This window comes from Poecilia reticulata, linkage group LG7 (genome assembly GCF_000633615.1).
Source record: "Poecilia reticulata strain Guanapo linkage group LG7, Guppy_female_1.0+MT, whole genome shotgun sequence".
NCBI lineage: Eukaryota > Metazoa > Chordata > Actinopteri > Cyprinodontiformes > Poeciliidae > Poecilia > Poecilia reticulata.
The window spans coordinates 30,740,008-30,757,582 of NC_024337.1; the positions used below are offsets into that span (position 1 = coordinate 30,740,008).

General features: G+C 46.5%; 3 protein-coding genes across 4 annotated transcripts in view; 1 reads left to right on the forward strand and 2 right to left on the reverse strand.

Moving 5' to 3' along the window:
• Nucleotides 1-3,088: 3,088 nt before the first annotated feature.
• Nucleotides 3,089-6,714, forward strand: LOC103468075 (ER membrane protein complex subunit 3). Of its 2 annotated transcripts, none has more exons than XM_008414923.2 (9): nucleotides 3,089-3,190; nucleotides 3,951-4,140; nucleotides 4,207-4,264; nucleotides 4,931-5,024; nucleotides 5,099-5,203; nucleotides 5,283-5,364; nucleotides 5,438-5,517; nucleotides 5,754-5,836; nucleotides 5,911-6,343. In XM_008414923.2, exons 2-9 carry the CDS (start codon nucleotides 3,986-3,988, stop codon nucleotides 6,028-6,030), a joined length of 777 nt encoding a protein of 258 aa, XP_008413145.1. In that variant the 5' UTR covers nucleotides 3,089-3,190; nucleotides 3,951-3,985; the 3' UTR covers nucleotides 6,031-6,343. The 2 variants fall into 2 exon arrangements, with proteins under 2 accessions (XP_008413145.1, XP_008413146.1); XM_008414924.2 differs by having other exon boundaries at nucleotides 3,093-3,190; nucleotides 3,948-4,140; nucleotides 5,911-6,714.
• Nucleotides 6,651-15,866, reverse strand: usp11 (ubiquitin specific peptidase 11). The gene is made up of 16 exons (XM_017305831.1): nucleotides 15,772-15,866; nucleotides 15,086-15,185; nucleotides 14,718-14,891; nucleotides 14,031-14,189; nucleotides 13,739-13,963; nucleotides 13,584-13,667; nucleotides 12,911-13,005; nucleotides 12,415-12,609; nucleotides 12,224-12,336; nucleotides 10,831-11,355; nucleotides 10,229-10,299; nucleotides 10,049-10,161; nucleotides 9,440-9,589; nucleotides 8,672-8,787; nucleotides 8,479-8,564; nucleotides 6,651-7,439 (listed from the first exon to the last, which is right to left on the reverse strand). Exons 1-16 carry the CDS (start codon nucleotides 15,822-15,824, stop codon nucleotides 7,281-7,283), a joined length of 2,418 nt encoding a protein of 805 aa, XP_017161320.1. The 5' UTR covers nucleotides 15,825-15,866; the 3' UTR covers nucleotides 6,651-7,280.
• Nucleotides 15,867-15,919: 53 nt separating this feature from the next.
• The window catches only part of LOC108166442 (ubiquitin carboxyl-terminal hydrolase 11-like), a 6,290-nt gene continuing 4,634 nt past the window's right edge, over nucleotides 15,920-17,575 (reverse strand). Inside the window, exons 2-4 of the mRNA XM_017305834.1 lie at nucleotides 16,767-16,876; nucleotides 16,566-16,696; nucleotides 15,920-16,492 (exon numbers count right to left, since the gene is read on the reverse strand). Coding sequence (XP_017161323.1) covers nucleotides 16,367-16,492; nucleotides 16,566-16,696; nucleotides 16,767-16,876 — 367 coding nt within the window. The 3' untranslated portion in view covers nucleotides 15,920-16,366. The remainder of the gene's footprint in view (nucleotides 16,493-16,565; nucleotides 16,697-16,766; nucleotides 16,877-17,575) is intronic.

Below are 17,575 nucleotides of genomic sequence, written 5' to 3' on the forward strand. Positions count from 1 at the left end.
ACGCTCAGAATTGCTCCAAACACCAAAAGGTTCTCCTGGTTCTCTGGAAAAAAGCCAAAACAAAAGTTTCAGACGTTTTAGAAACACGTCACGGACGAATAATTGGTTTCAATCTGAAGAACCACGTTGACGTTTTAGAGCAAGCTTCTGATGTCAGTATTGTTGTGTGACGAGCTTTTAATAACATGAAGTGCTCATTGGGCTGCTTTGTATTTTTTAGCGTTTTTGATTTTGTTATGTGCTTAAAATGTGATTTCTGATTTGGGTTTCTGATCTTGAATCCGTTTTTTTTTTTACTTTTAACACGTTTACAACCACAACAACATTCTAACATGCAGAGGTTTCTAACATGCTAGTTGTGTTGCTTCAGCTCCAGACCAGAAATAATCTTTTCCTCCTGAGCTTCTTGGAGCTCCGGACCGTTGGATCTACAGAAACGCCTGTTTCCTTTATGGGGCCTTACAGAAACCACTTCAACCGAAACAGAAAGAGGTTTTCATTCAACACTGGGTCACGCCTTCTGACCCAGTACCAACACACCCACGCCTGTTTCTGCATGAACTCTAACCTCCAACATTAGGTTTCAGATCGGATCCATCCTGGTGCCACCTGTAGAAACCATCCGACCTGCACCAGGGTTGACTGGTAAATGTGTTTGGACCTCTGCTCCTTCAACCAGGAGCCTTGGTGAAAAGCTTCTCAATCCTTAAGGTCAGAATCCAGATTCAAATAATTTGACAAAAACAAAACCAAAGTTCTGAAGCAGTGGCTGTAAGAACCTTCAGCAGCAGAACCTCCCATGGTTCTTTCCTTCAACACGTTGGGGTTTGGAGAAGCTTGTCGGTTTAGTTATGACTGAACAGTTTTATTTTCCATGTTTCTGCAAACATCTCCAGATGTTCCAGAAGTCTTTGGTGTGACTGAGCTGCAGCTTCGCAGACCTCCGGCGTGTCGAGGTTCAGGTTCATCCAAACTTGTTGAGTAGTTTTATAATTGTCCCATCAAGAAGTTCAACCTTTAACCTGTTTAGCAGGGGGGAGAACCACCAACTAAAATGTTAGCTGCACTAATCTTAAAAAGCTAACTAATCATAATTATACTTTCATCAATGCACAACAGCAACAGGGTATTTATCAAAAGCTAATGCTAAAGCGCAGAATTCAACCATGATGATGCCCACCATCAGTGGCGGAAACTGCTAGCTAAAAGCTAGCTGCGTTAGAGCACTAATCAGAAACTTTAGTTCCACTAAAGTTAAAGCCCTACACCAACATGACATTTAGCAAAAGCTAATGCTAAAGAACTAAACTCTGYCATGTTGATRGCTACCAGCATTGGTGTGCACAGCTAATTAAAAAATTAGCTAAGGCACTAAACGTAAACATTAGCTTCATCAATGCTAAAGCTCTTTAGCAGAAGCTAATGCTAAGTGATACCACGCACCTGAGTGGACGTTTTTCCTCCCTGCTTCTGCATTTTGATTGAATTTTTGTTAAATATGATATTTATTTTAAGCTGTTGCCTCCCAAGAGGTAACAAATTAATCCAAACACCCAAAGTTCTCAGTAGATTGAGTTTAGAAACATGCAGAAACAATTTTTAACGCTCCTTTAATCACTTATTTTACATATTCCTTATTTCGTGCCCAGGCCTGCTCTCCACTATCGGTTTGCATGTGGTATTTATTCCAGTATCTGCACTGAATGAACTGTATTATAAACATGAATGTACATAAGTTGCTAAATGAACCTTGGCTCCCTTCGGCTGCGTTTCATCGGGAAGAGAAGGTCTGAGTTGATTCTTTTTTTATTCCCCGGAAGCAGATCCGGTCTGACCGCTGCAGGAAAGACAGGGAACTTTAGACATAAACTGAAACAGCCGATCAGATCTAGTTCCAATGAAAGCTCAGACTCTTCTGCCTCCCACGTGAAGACGGCCGGTTGTTTGTGTGTCGATACAGGGACGGGCGAGCGGAGGGGGTCCGGCCCGTTTGGAGCGGACCACTTCATGGAGAAAAATCATTTCTTGTTTATAATGTAGAGCAAAAAGAGAGAGACTGCAATAGTCCTTGTAAAATTGTACGAGTAAAGTGTCAAATATGTGTCCAACAGAGACGACATTATTTTAAAAATTATGTTTGGAAGATTTTAGCTGTGTACATAAATATATATTACTTGTACTTTGTTTTTGAAATGGCAGAAATATGAACAAAGTGGAAATATTTATTGCTCTAAAAATATAAAATCTGTTCATGTGGATGGAAACTTTTCCTGTTTGTGTCGTCGTTTTTTAAACACAATGATCTTTACGACCCCTGAACTGAAACGGTCAGTTCAGTTTAGCTTCATTTATAGTCATTTACAACTATTGTGCATCATTTTCAACCTTAATGTAACATTACCATTATTATTTAATTAATTTCCCTTTTTGTTTTCAATTTCATGGTTTCATTAGTTTAATTGTTTACAATCATCTAATTTTTTAATATTAAATTTTTGTTTTATTTTTTTCTATTTCTAGTGTTTACTGTATTTAATTTTTTATTTACTTTTTTCATCTTGCATTGATTTATTTTCAACTAATTCTGAACGAGTTAAAATATTACACTAGAAAAAAGATTGTATGTTTTTTTAAAAAGTCACAGCAATGTAAAATAGATATATAAATACTGTTAATGGAAAAAATGAGAAAATAACGGAAACTGAAAAGTGAAACTAAATGTAATTCATAGACAATGTGATATATTGTCACATTGTGAAATCAAATAAGTTAGGGAAATTTTATCAAGCCTTTCATTTAGTTATTGCCAATTTGGGCAGCTTCCGTCTCCATAAAGATCAGGGTGAAATCTATTCATACACTTTCTGAATTGTTCTGTTTTGGGGGTTTTTAAGCTAATGTATAATTTTTGTTTCAGTAATCGTCATTACTGAAAGGAGTTTATATCATTGTTTACGACAACGATCAGTCAAATTTAGTTTAACGTTAAAAATGTGCGCTTTCTTTACCCACTTTAGTAAGCATGCTACAGAGAAAATGACACTCACAACATGGCGGACGCGCTAGCGTACAGTTCTTATATGCTACGCAACGACGCCAGTACGACGGCGTTTCCGTTTAAACCGGATGTGGATGAATTCCAGACGCAGCGGAGCACGTTTGTGGAGTCTGAAGAAAGTTGGTGAATGAGGTGAGTGTTCGGTGTTTGAGTCTCGACAGTGGAGGAGTTTATCTGGAGTTTCTGCTCTAACCGGAGCTGACGGGATTTAAACCGAGCTAGCAGGAGAGCTAGCCGGGCTAGCGGGAGAGCTAGCCGGGCTAGCAGGAGAGCTAGCCGGGCTAGCGGGAGAGCTAGCCGGGCTAGCGGGAGAGCTAACCGGGCTAGCGGGAGAGCTAGCCGGGCTAGCAGGAGAGCTAGCCGGGCTAGCTTCGAGGCTAGCTTCGAGTTTGTTGTGAAACGTCAGCAGGTTGGAGGAACTGAGGTCACCTGCTGCTAATGGTTCTGATTACCAGAACTGAACTGGACTTAACAAAGCGGAATATTGTGGAGAAGTTGATTTAAAAAGTGAAACTCCTGTAAATATAAAGATTATTTACACCTGCGAATACTTTTAAATATTAACTTAAATTATTTTCAGTCCKGAAATGTTATTTTCTAACCTACAAAACCACGAAGAAACTTATTTCCATGCAAATAATAATTAATAAAGAAGCTGGTTGTTCAGAGTTCTGCGTCCGAATATGTCTGTGGAAAATTGAGTGGAAGGAAAAAGTTTGGTGTGAAATTGACCAGATGGAGTCAAAGCTTCAGAGGCCCGTATGGAGCTAAATTATGGCCATAAAATGTGCTGAAAAATCTGTGGTTCCCATGGAAACATCTGAATAATGGTGCAAGCAGATGAATGAGTGAACGTGTTCTCCTACGTCAGATGCTCTCTCTCCCCCAGCAGCCTCCTCCCTCGCTCCGCCTGCCGGGTCAGAACCGATGGCCGGCCCGGAGCTCCTGCTGGACTCCAGCATCAGGATGTGGGTCGTCCTGCCCATCGTCTTCATCACCTTCTTCGTCGGTGTCCTGCGGCACTACGTGAGCCAGCTGCTGACCAGCAACAGGAAGCTGGACCTGGAGCAGGTGTCTGACAGGTGAGGGTCCGGACGGCCCGGTTCTGTTTGGACCGGAACCGCCTGGTTCTGACGCTCTGTCTCCAGCCAGGTGTTGCTGCGCAGCCGCGTCCTCCGGGAGAACGGGAAGTACATCCCCCGACAGGTAAGCAGATCGCCTCACTTCCTGTCTACTGGACCGGCACCGGTTCTGGTTCTGGTTCTGGTTCTGGTTGGGTTCAGCGTGTGACGCCATCTAGCGGGGAAAGGCACAACGTTTAAGTTCTTTAAAAACAGAAGAGATATTTTAGTTCTGTCTGTCAGGATGTGAAACCAGAACCGACCGGGTCAGAACCCGACCTCAGAGGAAACGTTTTATTCCTCCGGATCAGAAGATCGTGATCCGGAAAACTCAGAACTTTACCTGAGCAGGACGGCTGCGGAAAAAGTTTAATTCATTAATCCTTATGAAGTTTCCTCTATTTGAAACAACGGTTCTGATCCGGTCAGTTTTGATCCAGTCGGTTCCGTTCTGATCCGGTCGGTTCCGTTCCGATCGGACCGTTGGTTCTGATCCGGTCGGTTCTGTTCTGATCCGGTCGGTTCCGTTCTGATCCGGTTGGTTCTGATCCGGTCGGTTCTGTTCTGATCCGGTTGGTTCTGATTCGGTCGGTTCTGTTCTGATCGGACCGTTGGTTCTGATCCGGTCGGTTCTGATCCGGTCGGTTCCGTTCTGATCCGGTTGGTTCTGATCCGGTCGGTTCTGTTCTGAACCGGTTGGTTCTGATTCGGTCGGTTCCATTCTGATCCGGTCGGTTCTGATCCGTTTCAGTCGTTCTTCATGAGGAAGCATTACTTCAACGATGCAGAAACCGGTTTCTTCAAGAGGGTGAAGAGGAAGGTGGTTCCTAAGAACCCCATGACAGGTGAGTTGGACCTGACCGAACCTGGTTCTATTGCTGCGTCCCGACCCGGTTCTGCTGACCCGGTTCTGCTGCAGACACCAGCATGCTGACGGACATGATGAAGGGAAACCTGACCAACGTTCTGCCCATGATTCTGATCGGAGGATGGATCAACTGGGCCTTCTCCGGCTTCGTCATCAGTGAGTTTCCTCCTCCTGGTGGTTCTGACCCGGTTCTGACCCGTGGCCGGGTGTGAAACCAGAACCGCCTGTTTTCCAGCCAAGGTGCCGTTTCCGCTGACGCTGCGGTTCAAACCGATGCTGCAGAGAGGAATCGACCTGCTGTCGCTGGACGCCTCCTGGTGAGAACCCGACCCAACRGAACCGGACCTCCCCGACCCGGCCGGTYCCGTTCAGCTTCTGTTTGGTGTGCAGGGTGAGCTCGGCCTCCTGGTACTTCCTGAACGTGTTCGGCCTGAGGAGCATGTACTCGCTGATCCTGGGCCAGGACAACGGTGGGTTCTGGTTCTGGTTCTGGTTCTGGACGCGCCGGACAATACTAAAAATATTCCTTTTTCCTAAATATTAACATGTTTAACAATTTAAATGTTTTATTTTTGTTCTTTCAGTGGTAAACTATGTATTTAACTTTAGTTTTAAACGTTAATTCTTCAGATTTCCCTGAAACCAGTTCTTCCTGGTTGATGATGCGTCAGAATGAAGCTCTCTGATTGGTCCGTTTCCTCCTCAGCTGCTGACCAATCACGGATCATGCAGGACCAGATGACCGGCGCTGCCATGGCGATGCCCCCTGACCCCAACAAGGCCTTTAAGGTGAGTCAGACCAGAGCTTTGGGCGGTGAGGTTCGGTTCTGCGTAACGCTCCGACCCGGTTTGACCCGTTTCAGAGCGAGTGGGAGGCGCTGGAGGTGGTGAACCACCAGTGGGCGCTGGAGAGCGTGGAGGAGGAGCTCATGGCCAGAGACCTGGACTTTGGAGGAATCTTCAGCGCCGATAAAAGGTTCTGATCCGGACCTGATCCGGTCCTCTGGACAGAACTGGACGGTTCTGCTTCCAGTGACTCGTAATCCACTGTGACCCGTTGTGGTTCTGATGAACGGGTCTCTGGGGTTCCTGRAGAACATCTGACAAAATGGGAACAAACGGACCGGAACCTTCAGGAAACCCGGAGAACCGCTGATCCGGACCGGCTTCATGGAGCCCAGAGGTTCTGGAAGAAAACCCAACAGAACTTTCAGATGCTTCTAAATGTTCAAATTCTGTTTTGCACTTTCTGGAATAAACCTGGAGCCTGGTTCTGTTCACCAGAACCTACAGACAGTTCTGTACATTCATTCAGAAAGGGAAAGTTGTGTGGGAGGCAGGACAGAAAAAGCACCGAGATGTGATCAAGTGATGATCTGGGCCTCCATGGTTGCTGCTGGTTCTGGTCCACTGGGTTTTCTGAAGGCGGTACCAGAACCTGTTCCAGTTACCATGGTGACAATGGTCTGGAAACGCCACCGGGCAGGCCTGACCTTTAACCCCAGAGTGTGTAGGAGACCAGTCCAGAATATTAATTCAAACTGCCATCAATTTCTCTGCTTCTTCTCTGAAATCCATCTGAATGATTGGAGACGTCGCCCTCTGGTGGTGATAATCCTTTAATTCATATCAAAAGATTAGAAGTACAATAAAATAATTTCCTCTGATATTTGACAGGAAGACAAAGAAAGAAATGGGCCCAGCGTTCCCGGCTGCTCCGCCCACCACTGACACCATTCATCTCACATTACTTACAAAAATACTGTACACCCGTCCGCCGGACCGATACGACTTTATAAATCTATAAATATGAAAATAAATCCAGTCACCAGCCGATCATCTAGACAATTCATTACAAATAAATATCTGGAGAAAAGCTAAATATACAAACAGACGTTTAAAATCCCTGACAGCGTCGTTAGAAATAATCGGCCCGGGTTCTGCTCACCAGAACCGGCCGACTTCTTCCTACAATCAAGTGAAATTTACAGAAAAATCATGAAGAGTTTAATTCCAGAGGAGGAAACGGACCGAACCCTTCCGGCTCGCAGGGAAAACGGGCGTCCAGTGGAATGTTGGTGTTTTATCAAAGAGAAATAAACTCGCTTTCAGAGCGTCTTAAAGGCTTCGGGCCGTTTCCTCCGTCTGAACCCGCGGGTCCAGACGGGTTTGGGTCCGAATCGAGCAGAATCATCCTGAGTGTCCAGAGTCAAAGAAAGAAAAAGCAAGACGTTCAGTCCGTATCCATGGAGCCGCAGGAAGGCGTGGCGCCCGCCTCTGTGATGTCGTTGGCAGGTTGCGAGGCGGAGGCGGAGCTTATGGAGGGGGCGGGCAGAGTGGGCTTCCTGATCTTGTCTTGTCGGTGGTAGAACAAGACGTAGGCAGCATTAGTCTGCGGGAGAAAACGGGGAAACGTTGCTAAGGTTGGTGGACACGTTTCACCTTTGACCCCAACAGACAGAGCAATCACTGGAAGTGGACGATAAATCAATAACTATCCACAGTATCAATACGTCTGAACTCTTCACTCTGGTTACCTAGCAACTCACTCACTGGTTACCTAGCAACAACCTGTTGAGTAACTGGCATAGCAGCAGTTTCAGGTTTCGCCTCAAAAAAAAAAAAAAAAAAAAGGTAAAAACTGGAAATATCAAACACGGTTTGGCAATAGTTCAGATATTTAAAACAAAACTAATCTATAATTATCCATGATATGAAGTGAATTGATTTTTTTAATGCATATTTTGAAGTGTCACATTAAAACATGTTGATGAAAACGGCAAAATTCAAAATAATTAGATTTTTTTATTAGCTTAAGATGTTTTGTTTTTTTCCTCTGAAAAGCCGTTAATGGAGATGGAAACATATTTACTGAATAAGCTCTGACAGCCAACGCTGCCACCTGCTGGTGGGTCTGTGCCTTACAGGGGACACCTCAGAACTTCCTCCACTTCCTAACTATGAACCTCCACTTCCTGCTAACTATGAACCTCCACTTCCTGTTAACTATGAACCTCCACGTCCTGCTAACTATGAACCTTCACTTCCTGTTAACTATGAACCTCCACTTCCTGCTAACTATGAACCTCCACTTCCTGTTTAATACAGCCATGCAGTCCACATCTGATGACATCACACTTTGCGTCGCTGTTTGTTTTTTTTGACACTAAAAGTTTTTGATGAAGTTTCGCATGAAAACTGGAAGGAAACATATCCATCTATTTAGAAAATAAAAGCATAGAATCCAAACTGATTTTAAATGATAGATTTAACTGATTTAAATCTTTCAGACTAATTAAAATGTTACATCAACTCTGTCTTAAAACCAGCTCAGAACTAGTTTGGATAAAAAACAGCCGAGATCCCAGTTCAGCAGATCTGACATGTGATGTCACTTCCTGTCCCCTAAAGCGCGGCGGAGTGATACTGACCACAATCTGGTCCTGGTCCTGGGTCACTTTGCTGTCATCAAAGTAGTACCACTGACCGTTGTCCTTGTTCTGGGCGTAGCTGGTGTCTGCGCACACACACACGCACACACACACAAACACACACACACACAGAGGATGAGGTCATGTGACCAGCAGGAATGAGATCCAACATGGCTGCCGCGGCACCACTCACAGTGTCCGTCTCGGAGTCCTCCGTAGTGATTGGACACGGCGATGAGGTCGTAGCGGCTCGGCGGCTCCTCTGGCGAAACGCCTTTCCTCAGCAGGAAGTCGGAGAAGTCCAGGTCTCTGCAACCACAGCAGGAGGTTCTGACCCGGTTCTGATATAATCTGGATCTGATTAGCTTGGCCCAGTTAGGATCCACAGGAAAGTTTCTCCTCTTTATGAATGAATGTTAAATTATGAAACATTCAGTGATGAAATGAAAAACGTTTATGAAGCACGGCTGGATAAAAAAACTTTGGAAAACGATCAAAAATAAATTCAGATTTTAAAATTTATAAATTCAGTCGCTTCGCAAAAATAAAATCTGAATTATTTCATCTCCACATCTAGATATTTTTTATTTATAATTTAAATTAGTCGGTCCGCATTTCTTCTTCTACTGTGTCTGAGTTTAATGGAGACGTTTCCGTGGTAACGGAGGCCGAGCGGTTCGGACCAGAAACATGAAAGCAGCAGCAGAACCGATTCCTGCTGGGAAATTAAACATGAACAAAACATCTGAAACCAACAAGAACAAACCGGACCGGACCGGACCGGACCGACTGCGAGTCCGGTTCGGTTTTGCTGCAGGTCGGGTCAGGAACCTGCAGAGGAGAGGGTGACCCGCAGCCTCTGGAGGTTCTGGAGCGACAGCAGCGTTGCAGTGACCCGGCGGCGGCTCCGGGTCCGGTCCGGTCCGGCCCGGCCCGGCCCGGCGCGTGTGTGTGTCGGTACCTGAGGGGGAAATCCACGATGGTGTCCAGTTTCTCTCTGGTGAACTTGGTGTAGGAGAACCGCTTGAGGTGGATGATCAGAACCTCCGGCAGCGACCAAAGGTCCAGCTTCTTGGTGGCCAGCTGGTGCCTCTTACACACTGGGCAGTACCTGGAACCACAGACCGGATCAGAACCAATCAGAACCTGCAGAGGTTTGCAGTAGAGATGCACGGATCTAATATTAATATCTGTATTGGTTCTGATATCAACTAATAAATTCTAGATCGGGTATCAGAATGTTCCTGATCCATGAGGACGGATCTATTCAGTCTAGTTCTATGCTGTGTTATTTATTTGCATTATATTTATTCCTAATTTCACTTTCTGAACCATTTCAAATAAAGTTTATCACTTTTTATTTTATGTTKTCTCTTATCGTCACATTTCCTCTGAACTAATTAAATTAGTTTTTCTGCATTTGGCCAAATCTGGTGAAGCTGCACCGAGTCATACGTTAAATAAATGTTTATGTTTCTCCTGCTTCGTGTCGGCCGACACCAAACCTCAGGTATGGAAAAAGCGGGTGGTTTTYGGCAGCGGCAGCCGGTTTGCGGCGGCAGCTGGTTACCATGGATTCTCCTCCTCCAGCGTCTCCACGGTGGTGAAGAGCTCGATGCACTGCTGCAGCTGGACGGTGGTCTGCTGCTGCGGCACCTCCATGCTGCCGTGCTTCACGTAGCGCTGCAGGACACGGGGAGCGTGAGCGGCACACCCACACGTTTCCATGGCGATAAGGAATCGGACTGACCTCGGCTTCGTTTTCGTTGTAGAACCTCTTCTTCATGTCGGGGTCCCAGTCGATGGCGACGTACGGCTGAGCTGCAGAGCAGAACCAGAACCGATCAGAACGAGTTAGTCAGAAACATAATCATTTATTGATCTAATGGCTAATTAATGAACGATGAAAAACATTTCACACTGGAACTAGAAAACATTTTAAGCATCCAAACTGAAAAATGAAAGTGGTTATTTGTACCTGGCTGTTTTACCCAGTCCCACCACTAGATGGCAGTAATCCAGATCAGTTCTTTGGTTTTTCTGATTTCAGGATTTTATTTGATCACTTTCTGTTCTCACCTGATCAAATCTTTGTTTGTTTCCACAGCTTTAATAACAATAAAAGCTGAATAAAACCTCAGTAACATCCAACACTGCCCAGATGGAAACGTCTTTGAGTTTCACAGAGAAACTGAATCCTGAGATCAGGAGGAACAGGAAGCTGCAGCAGCTCCACCTGCTGCCTTTTGTTTCATAAAGCTACATTAAACACTGTGTGTGTGTGTGTGTGTGTGTGTGTGTGTGTGTGTGTGTGTGTGTGTGTGTGTGTGTGTGTGTGAGAGAGAGACCCACAGCTGAAGGACACGGCGCTCCCTCCCTCTCCCATCCCTCTCTCGGTCGTCCCGTTGGAGTTGACGGCCTGGATGGTGAACAGGCTCCGCCTCCTCTTGCGACACGCCCGCCTCTTTGCTGGACACTCATTGGCTGGGGGACTGGGTGAGCGGGCTTCCTCCTGCTTGTCCGCCTCGTTTTCTTCTTCGGTGGTTTCTCCGGGAGGCTGCGCTGCCTCTGCTGGCGGCTCGGCGTTCCCGTCTGCTTCGCCGTCGGCTCCCAGATCGCCGCTGGCGCTCAGGCCGTCGGGGTTGCCGGCGGCCGGGTTCAGGGAGCCGTTCCCGACCTCGGTGTCTCCCTGGTCCAGAGAGGCCAGGCTCTGGTTGACCCCAGGAGGGGGGTCACCTGCTGTGGCGACGGGACCCGAGGGGGCGGGGTCTGGGTCAGGGTCTGGGGCGGGGCCATCTGTCGGGCCGTTTGGAGATGCGTTGCTGCAACACGGTTCTGGTTCTGAGGGTCCGGCTGTCTCCGAGGCATTCTGCTCATCTGAGGACACAGGAAGTCAGGACTGCTCAACAGGAAGTCAGGACTGCTCAACAGGAAGTCAGGACTCATGGATTTGATGACGCTACACAAGGCCATTTACCAAAAAATATATTTTTAAAAACTAAAATCACAAAATGTTAATTTTTATTTTTTCCTACTCAATAATCTAAACATTATTATTATTATTATTATTATTACTATTATCTAAACATTAACTATTTTAGCTAAATGAATATTCTGATTTTTTTGGTTCTTTATTCAAACTTTCATAAGATTTTTTTAAATGTTCTCCTTCTGAAATAAAAAAAAATTAAAATTTTATTATTCTGAAAAAATATTAAATCCATTTTCAGCAATAAAAACTGGATCTATGTCAGTTTTTAGGTTTTTATTTAAATACTTTCTGAGTTCAGTCGGGTTTTGGTAAAGCGGTTAAAGAGTAGACGTGGTTACCATGACAACAGAAGGTAATGTTTTTGTTGGTCGGTTTGGATTTAAAAGTCGTAGTTTTGTCCTAATTTATTCACATTTAATAAATTAGAACATTTGAACCTGAATCCGTTTTGTTCTTCAGATAATTTCAGTTTTTATCCGATAAAACTAGAAGCTGCGTATGAAAACTTATGGAACAGGAATATGACAAACTTCAGTCAGAGGCCTCATCAGTTTCGTTGTGAGACTGACTGCTACTGGAGACCCTTTATTTATCCTGCTGAGATAAATGAAGGATTTTTAAACTGAACTTAATTTTTAGGAAGAAAATCTGATAAAATCATGTTGGATCAGCTTCATGAACACAAACTGATTGAATAATCCTGGTAACAGAGTTTCTCTGGGCTGGAATCAGCAGAACGTCGTGTTTTCCTACCATCACTGATGCCGTTGGTTTGAGTCTTATACAGCTCCTCCTCTTCATCCTCCTCCTCCTCCTCTTCCTCCTCCTCCAGCTCCTCGGCGGGGTCAGGAGGTCGAACGTAGCGCCTGCAGACAGATTGAGCTGAGACCTGCAGGGAAACCGGGCCGCCCCCCCCCCACCACCCCCTGCAGAGTGTCGCTCACGCCAGCCGCTGCAGGAACAGGCTGTAGAGCGCCTCCTGGCTGCAGCTGCCGCGCGGCACGTTGAGCAGCAGCGGATGTCCGAACAGCGTGGTTCCGTACGAGTTGCTGCTGGAGCCGTAGTCCCTGTAGTGGGAGCGCTCCCTCAGGTAGAGCGCCAGCAGCACCGAGTCCTCGTCCTCCTGACTCAGCTCATACCTGTCAGGGAGCCACCACACCGACCAATCAGACGACAGATCACACCGACCAATCAGACCACGGATCACACCGACCAATCAGACGACGGATCGCACCGACCAATCAGACGACGGATCNCACCGACCAATCAGACGACGGATCGCACCGACCAATCAGACGACGGATCACACCGACCAATCAGACGACGAATCGCACCGACCAATCAGACGACGGATCGCACTGACCAATCAGACAACTGCTGACAGCAGGCCATCAGATGCCTGATTGATCTGCTGATCTGATCCGGTTCTGGTTTACTCACACAAAGATGTCGTCTCGGTCCAGAATGCAGCTGAGGGATTCCTCAGGGTTGTAGATTTTATAGAAACGATGGTTAAAGACGTCAGCGACGACCATCTGGAACACAGAGCAGGAACAGGAAGCTTCAGGCTCGGTTCTGTGGAACCGGATCAGAACCCTGAGCTCAGCCTCAGGTTTCCCACCACCATCAAACCAGCTCTGATATCTCGCATGAAAAGTTCCATGTAGGTTAATTATGTCTTATTTCACATGCACTAAGAACTAGACCAAAAAGACTTTTCTGTCCCTGAAGGCCTGGAGCTGCATTTTCTACACAAACCAAGGACTGTTCTGGAAGGAGTTCACTGCCACCTAGTGGCCAAATGATGCAAACCTCTGTCAGTTTGCTTGATAAATCATTTACATCATTTCTCCTCAGACTGTTGAATTCCCATCTGATGCTCAGCAGCCGAATAATAAAAACATTCAATGTGTGTCAGAACTATGGAAGAACATTAGTGCCAGTGGGGAAAAATCAAACAAAAGTCAGAATTTTTAATATTTTTGGTCATAATTTCAGCAGAATAAATTCAGGATTCTGAGAAAAAAATCGGAATATTTTACTTTAATGTCTATTCATCGTTCTGCAGGATGATGAATCTAAAGCTGTTTGTTTTGGTCCAGTGGCGTCTCACCTGTGTGGGCGGGACGCTGGTCATGTCGGACAGAGCGGCGCAGAGGTCCGAAACTCTTCCTGCTTTGGGGACGACGACCCGGTGCTGCAGAGACAAACGCAGTGAGGGTCTGCGTGTTTCTGCGGACGCAGCAGCGGCGCAGCACGGCGGCCTACCTGCACCGGTTTGGCGTGGGGGTCCAGGGAGACGAAGAAGACCTCCATGACGCGCTCCTTACTGACAGGAAGAGGGACGCTCAGGTAGCAGAAGGGGTCGAAGGTCACAGACACTTTGTGGCACTCGGGGCAGACCAGTGTGGACTTGAAGAGGCCGTGGAACGTGTCGACAATCACCGAGTCGTTGCGCCGCCGGTGGTTCCGCCATGCCTCCTCCGCCACTTCCTGTGGAGACACAGAGTTCGTTTCCTGGACGCAGAAACCGGGCGGCGGTTCGGCCGGCGCCGCTTACCCGGTCCGGCCGGCCGTCGGCGTCACGCAGCTCGATGTACTCCTTGTTCTTGACCCGGTTCAGATCCTCGTGGAGCCCGTCCAGCAGGAAGGACAGCAGCTCCTGGCTGTCGTGCTGCTGGTAGCCCAGGAACTGAGACGCAAAGTGGCCCACCTTGGTCTGCGCACAGAGACACGCGACCAGAGGTGAGGCGGCGCAGTGCTGTGCCTCACCTCTGGGGGCGCTGCACCTTATGAAGCAGGCAATTGGTGCATGAGGCACAAAGTACTGCGCCTCACTGATAGGGGGCAGTAATGAGTCCCATGAACAACCAGCTGCTCTTTAGCCGAAAAGACTGAAAACATTACAAAAACATTTGGCTGAAAGATTTTAGAAAATTAAAGAAAATAAGAAACAAGAACATTTGGTTTACAACAGAATGGAGACAGAAAAGGAAAGAAAACACTCCAATAATGTAAAAAAAGTTATTATTATTTTATCTTTCTTACTATTATATTGTTAGAAGGTTTAATTACTTATGGTCAAATTTAAAATATAGATTCTATATTGGACTTTGGATTTGTATATCCAATTCTGGAGGAGTCTGTTCCTCACCAAGCATGAACCTCACCTCACGTCACTGACACACACACACACACACACACACACACACACACACACACACACACACACACACACACACACACACTTGAAAACGCGCGGCACCACGGAGTAATGGCGGCCGGACCACATCTGCTTGATGATGTCGGCGTAGGCCTCGGCGATCTCGCCCTTCATCCCCAGAGGGTTGGTGAAGTTCAGCTCGTCCAGGTAGGAGCTCTGCAGGAAGTACTCCGTCAGGGGGGGGGTGTTGCTCAGACACTGCACACAGGAAACGCAGGATCGTCAAAATAAAGGTCCGTTTCTTTGGGATCAAAGTTGATGTTTTATTCCAGAATCCATCCAGATGTTTACTGAAATCATCCCATATTTTATGGTGTGTGTGTGTGTGTGTGTGTGTGTGTGTGTGTGTGTGTGTGTGTGTGTGTGTGTGTGTGTGTGTGCCCACGTCAGACCTGCAGGGCGGAGTTCATGAAGCAGGTGTTGCCCAGGTTGGTGAGTCCGCAGACCCCCGGCTGTCCCCGGTACGAGTCCTGCTCCTCTGCAGAGTTTCTCCTGCAGAAACACAAACTTCAGTCTGGATCCAGAGAACGACTCAAACTGAGGATCTATCAAACCTGGTGGAGATGATATTTAGCTCCGATCCTGTAAAAACACATTTCTGCACCGACGGAGGATTCCTGGCTGATCTTTAAAGAAACCGACTGTCATCAAATTGTCCAGGAACATCAAAAAGACGCTACATTTGTCATTTAAAAGGAAAAAATAAAGTCTGCAGAGTCGGTAAGTTGTTAACCAGCAAGGTGCAGGTGTGACCTGGTGACCCGTCGGTCAGTTTTATCTCACTGCAGAAGGTAAAGGTGGCTGATTCTCAGACCTCTGTGGATCAGTTTCACGTGTCCGTATCGGACCGATCACCGATCAATCGGTCCACCGATCTATCAGTACATGTTTACTGCCTGCAGTTCCTCACAGTACGGTTTTTTCTTGGCTCTAAATGTGTTTAATTTGCCTTCCAGCGTTTCCTCAAGCTCTATAGATCAGAAGTTTCCAGACTTTATGCCTCTGGGGCAAAAATCTGTAAATTTAAACTGAACTGATCCAGAAAACATCAGAGAAAACTGAGAGAGTTCATCCTTACATGATCTGAGGTCTGGAGCTGGGCCAGGTACCGTCAGCGTTCCTCGTCTCCATGATGACCGTCTGACACACACACACACACACACACACACACACACACACCACAGAGTTACGCCTCACTCTGACGGTTAGACAAACCTGCAGGAAACGCAGATCTGAATCTGATGCAACACAAAATGATCCATTATTGATCAGAATCAGCCTCACTGATATCAGTTGGATCAATATTTATCTGGTTCTTTATCAGCAGCCTGAGTTCAGACATATTCAACCAGCATCTGCTGCCTTCAGAGGTTAAAGGTCACAGAAGGAGAAGATCCTGCTAAAAGGATGATCGGAAACATTTATTAATATCTAATATTATTCTAATAATGCTGCCATTGATCTAATATTGGCACTAATCAGAACATGAAGCTTCACAGGACATTCCTCACTTCAACACAGATCTCTGTTTTCTCTGGTATTTTTTACTTCATATGTTCATGTTCACCTCCTTAAACTGGGACTCACTATGAGAAAACATGATGTGAACTTTGACCCCAGGCTGACGACAGCCTGCTGTTCATCAGGGGTTCTGGAGGATCAGAACCGGTCCTTTACTCACAGATGCTGTCGGTGCGGCTGAACTGGGCGCTGGTCACGTTCTCCATGTTGCTATGGAGACAGAGGAAGATCTCCACGGGGTACACCTCCACCTTCAGGGTGCTGGGCAGGTCCACCACCTGAAGCAGACCCAGACGTCACACGGGTCCGGACCCAGAACCCCCCCGCCCACCGCGGTTCTGGTGGGCTCACCTTCCGCTCCAGCGCCGGCTGGCCGTCCACCATCCCGAACCACTGCAGCAGCTTGTGCCAGACCGCGGCCGGAACCAGCATGAAGTCCTCGTTCTCCACCAGGCGCTCCTTCAGGTGGTACGAGTCCAGGTCTGGGAACAGCAGAGACGGGTCATCAGAACCCATCGGAACCAATCGGAACCGAGCAAGGCGTTCACTGACCCTCAAACAGCTCGGTGTTGTCGATCTGACCCGGGAAGGACGACGAGTTCTGGTCTCCGCTCTCCACAAACTCCTTCCACTGCTCGAACCAGCGCCGGTCCACCACATACCTGCAGAACCAGACCGGACCGGGTCAGCCGCCGCTCCGGATCATTCTGATCAGGATCCAATCCAACTACAAGATGTGTTCACSTATCAAACTCCAACGATTGATGGGACGAACATTTATCTGGTTTTTAACATGTTTACCAATACAAACCTGAAAAGTGTGGCATGCTTTTGTTTTCAGCTCTGACTGCAGGTCCAGCTACAGACTGAGGTTCAGTCTCAGTACCATCAGTTTCTTGGTTAGATTTACGTCTGGACTTTGACTAGGCCGGTGCTCAACAACTTTTACAACCACTTTTCTCTTTGGTCCAAAATTTGTTCAGAGCAACAAAAATGACCTGACTGTTCAAAACAAATGTTTCTATAATATCTACTTTAAATGCACTTTTACAAATTAAAGGACCGTTTTAGTTGAGCCTTTATGTTTAATACATTTTGGAGATTTAATTTAAGGAAATGAAGTTTCAAAAAGTATTGATTCATAAAAATGTATTTTATGGAAAACAGCAACATTCTTTGCTGTACTGTAGTACTGTACAGTTATGCATATATTGTATTAAATGCATTATTATTCACAACACTGATCAATTCTTCAGTATTTTTGAACAAAGTTTTTCAGAGTAAAGCTGCAGGACTTCACCCAGAACGCGTCACGGCGATGCGTCCAGCGCCCGGAACGCGTCACGGCGATGCGTCCAGCG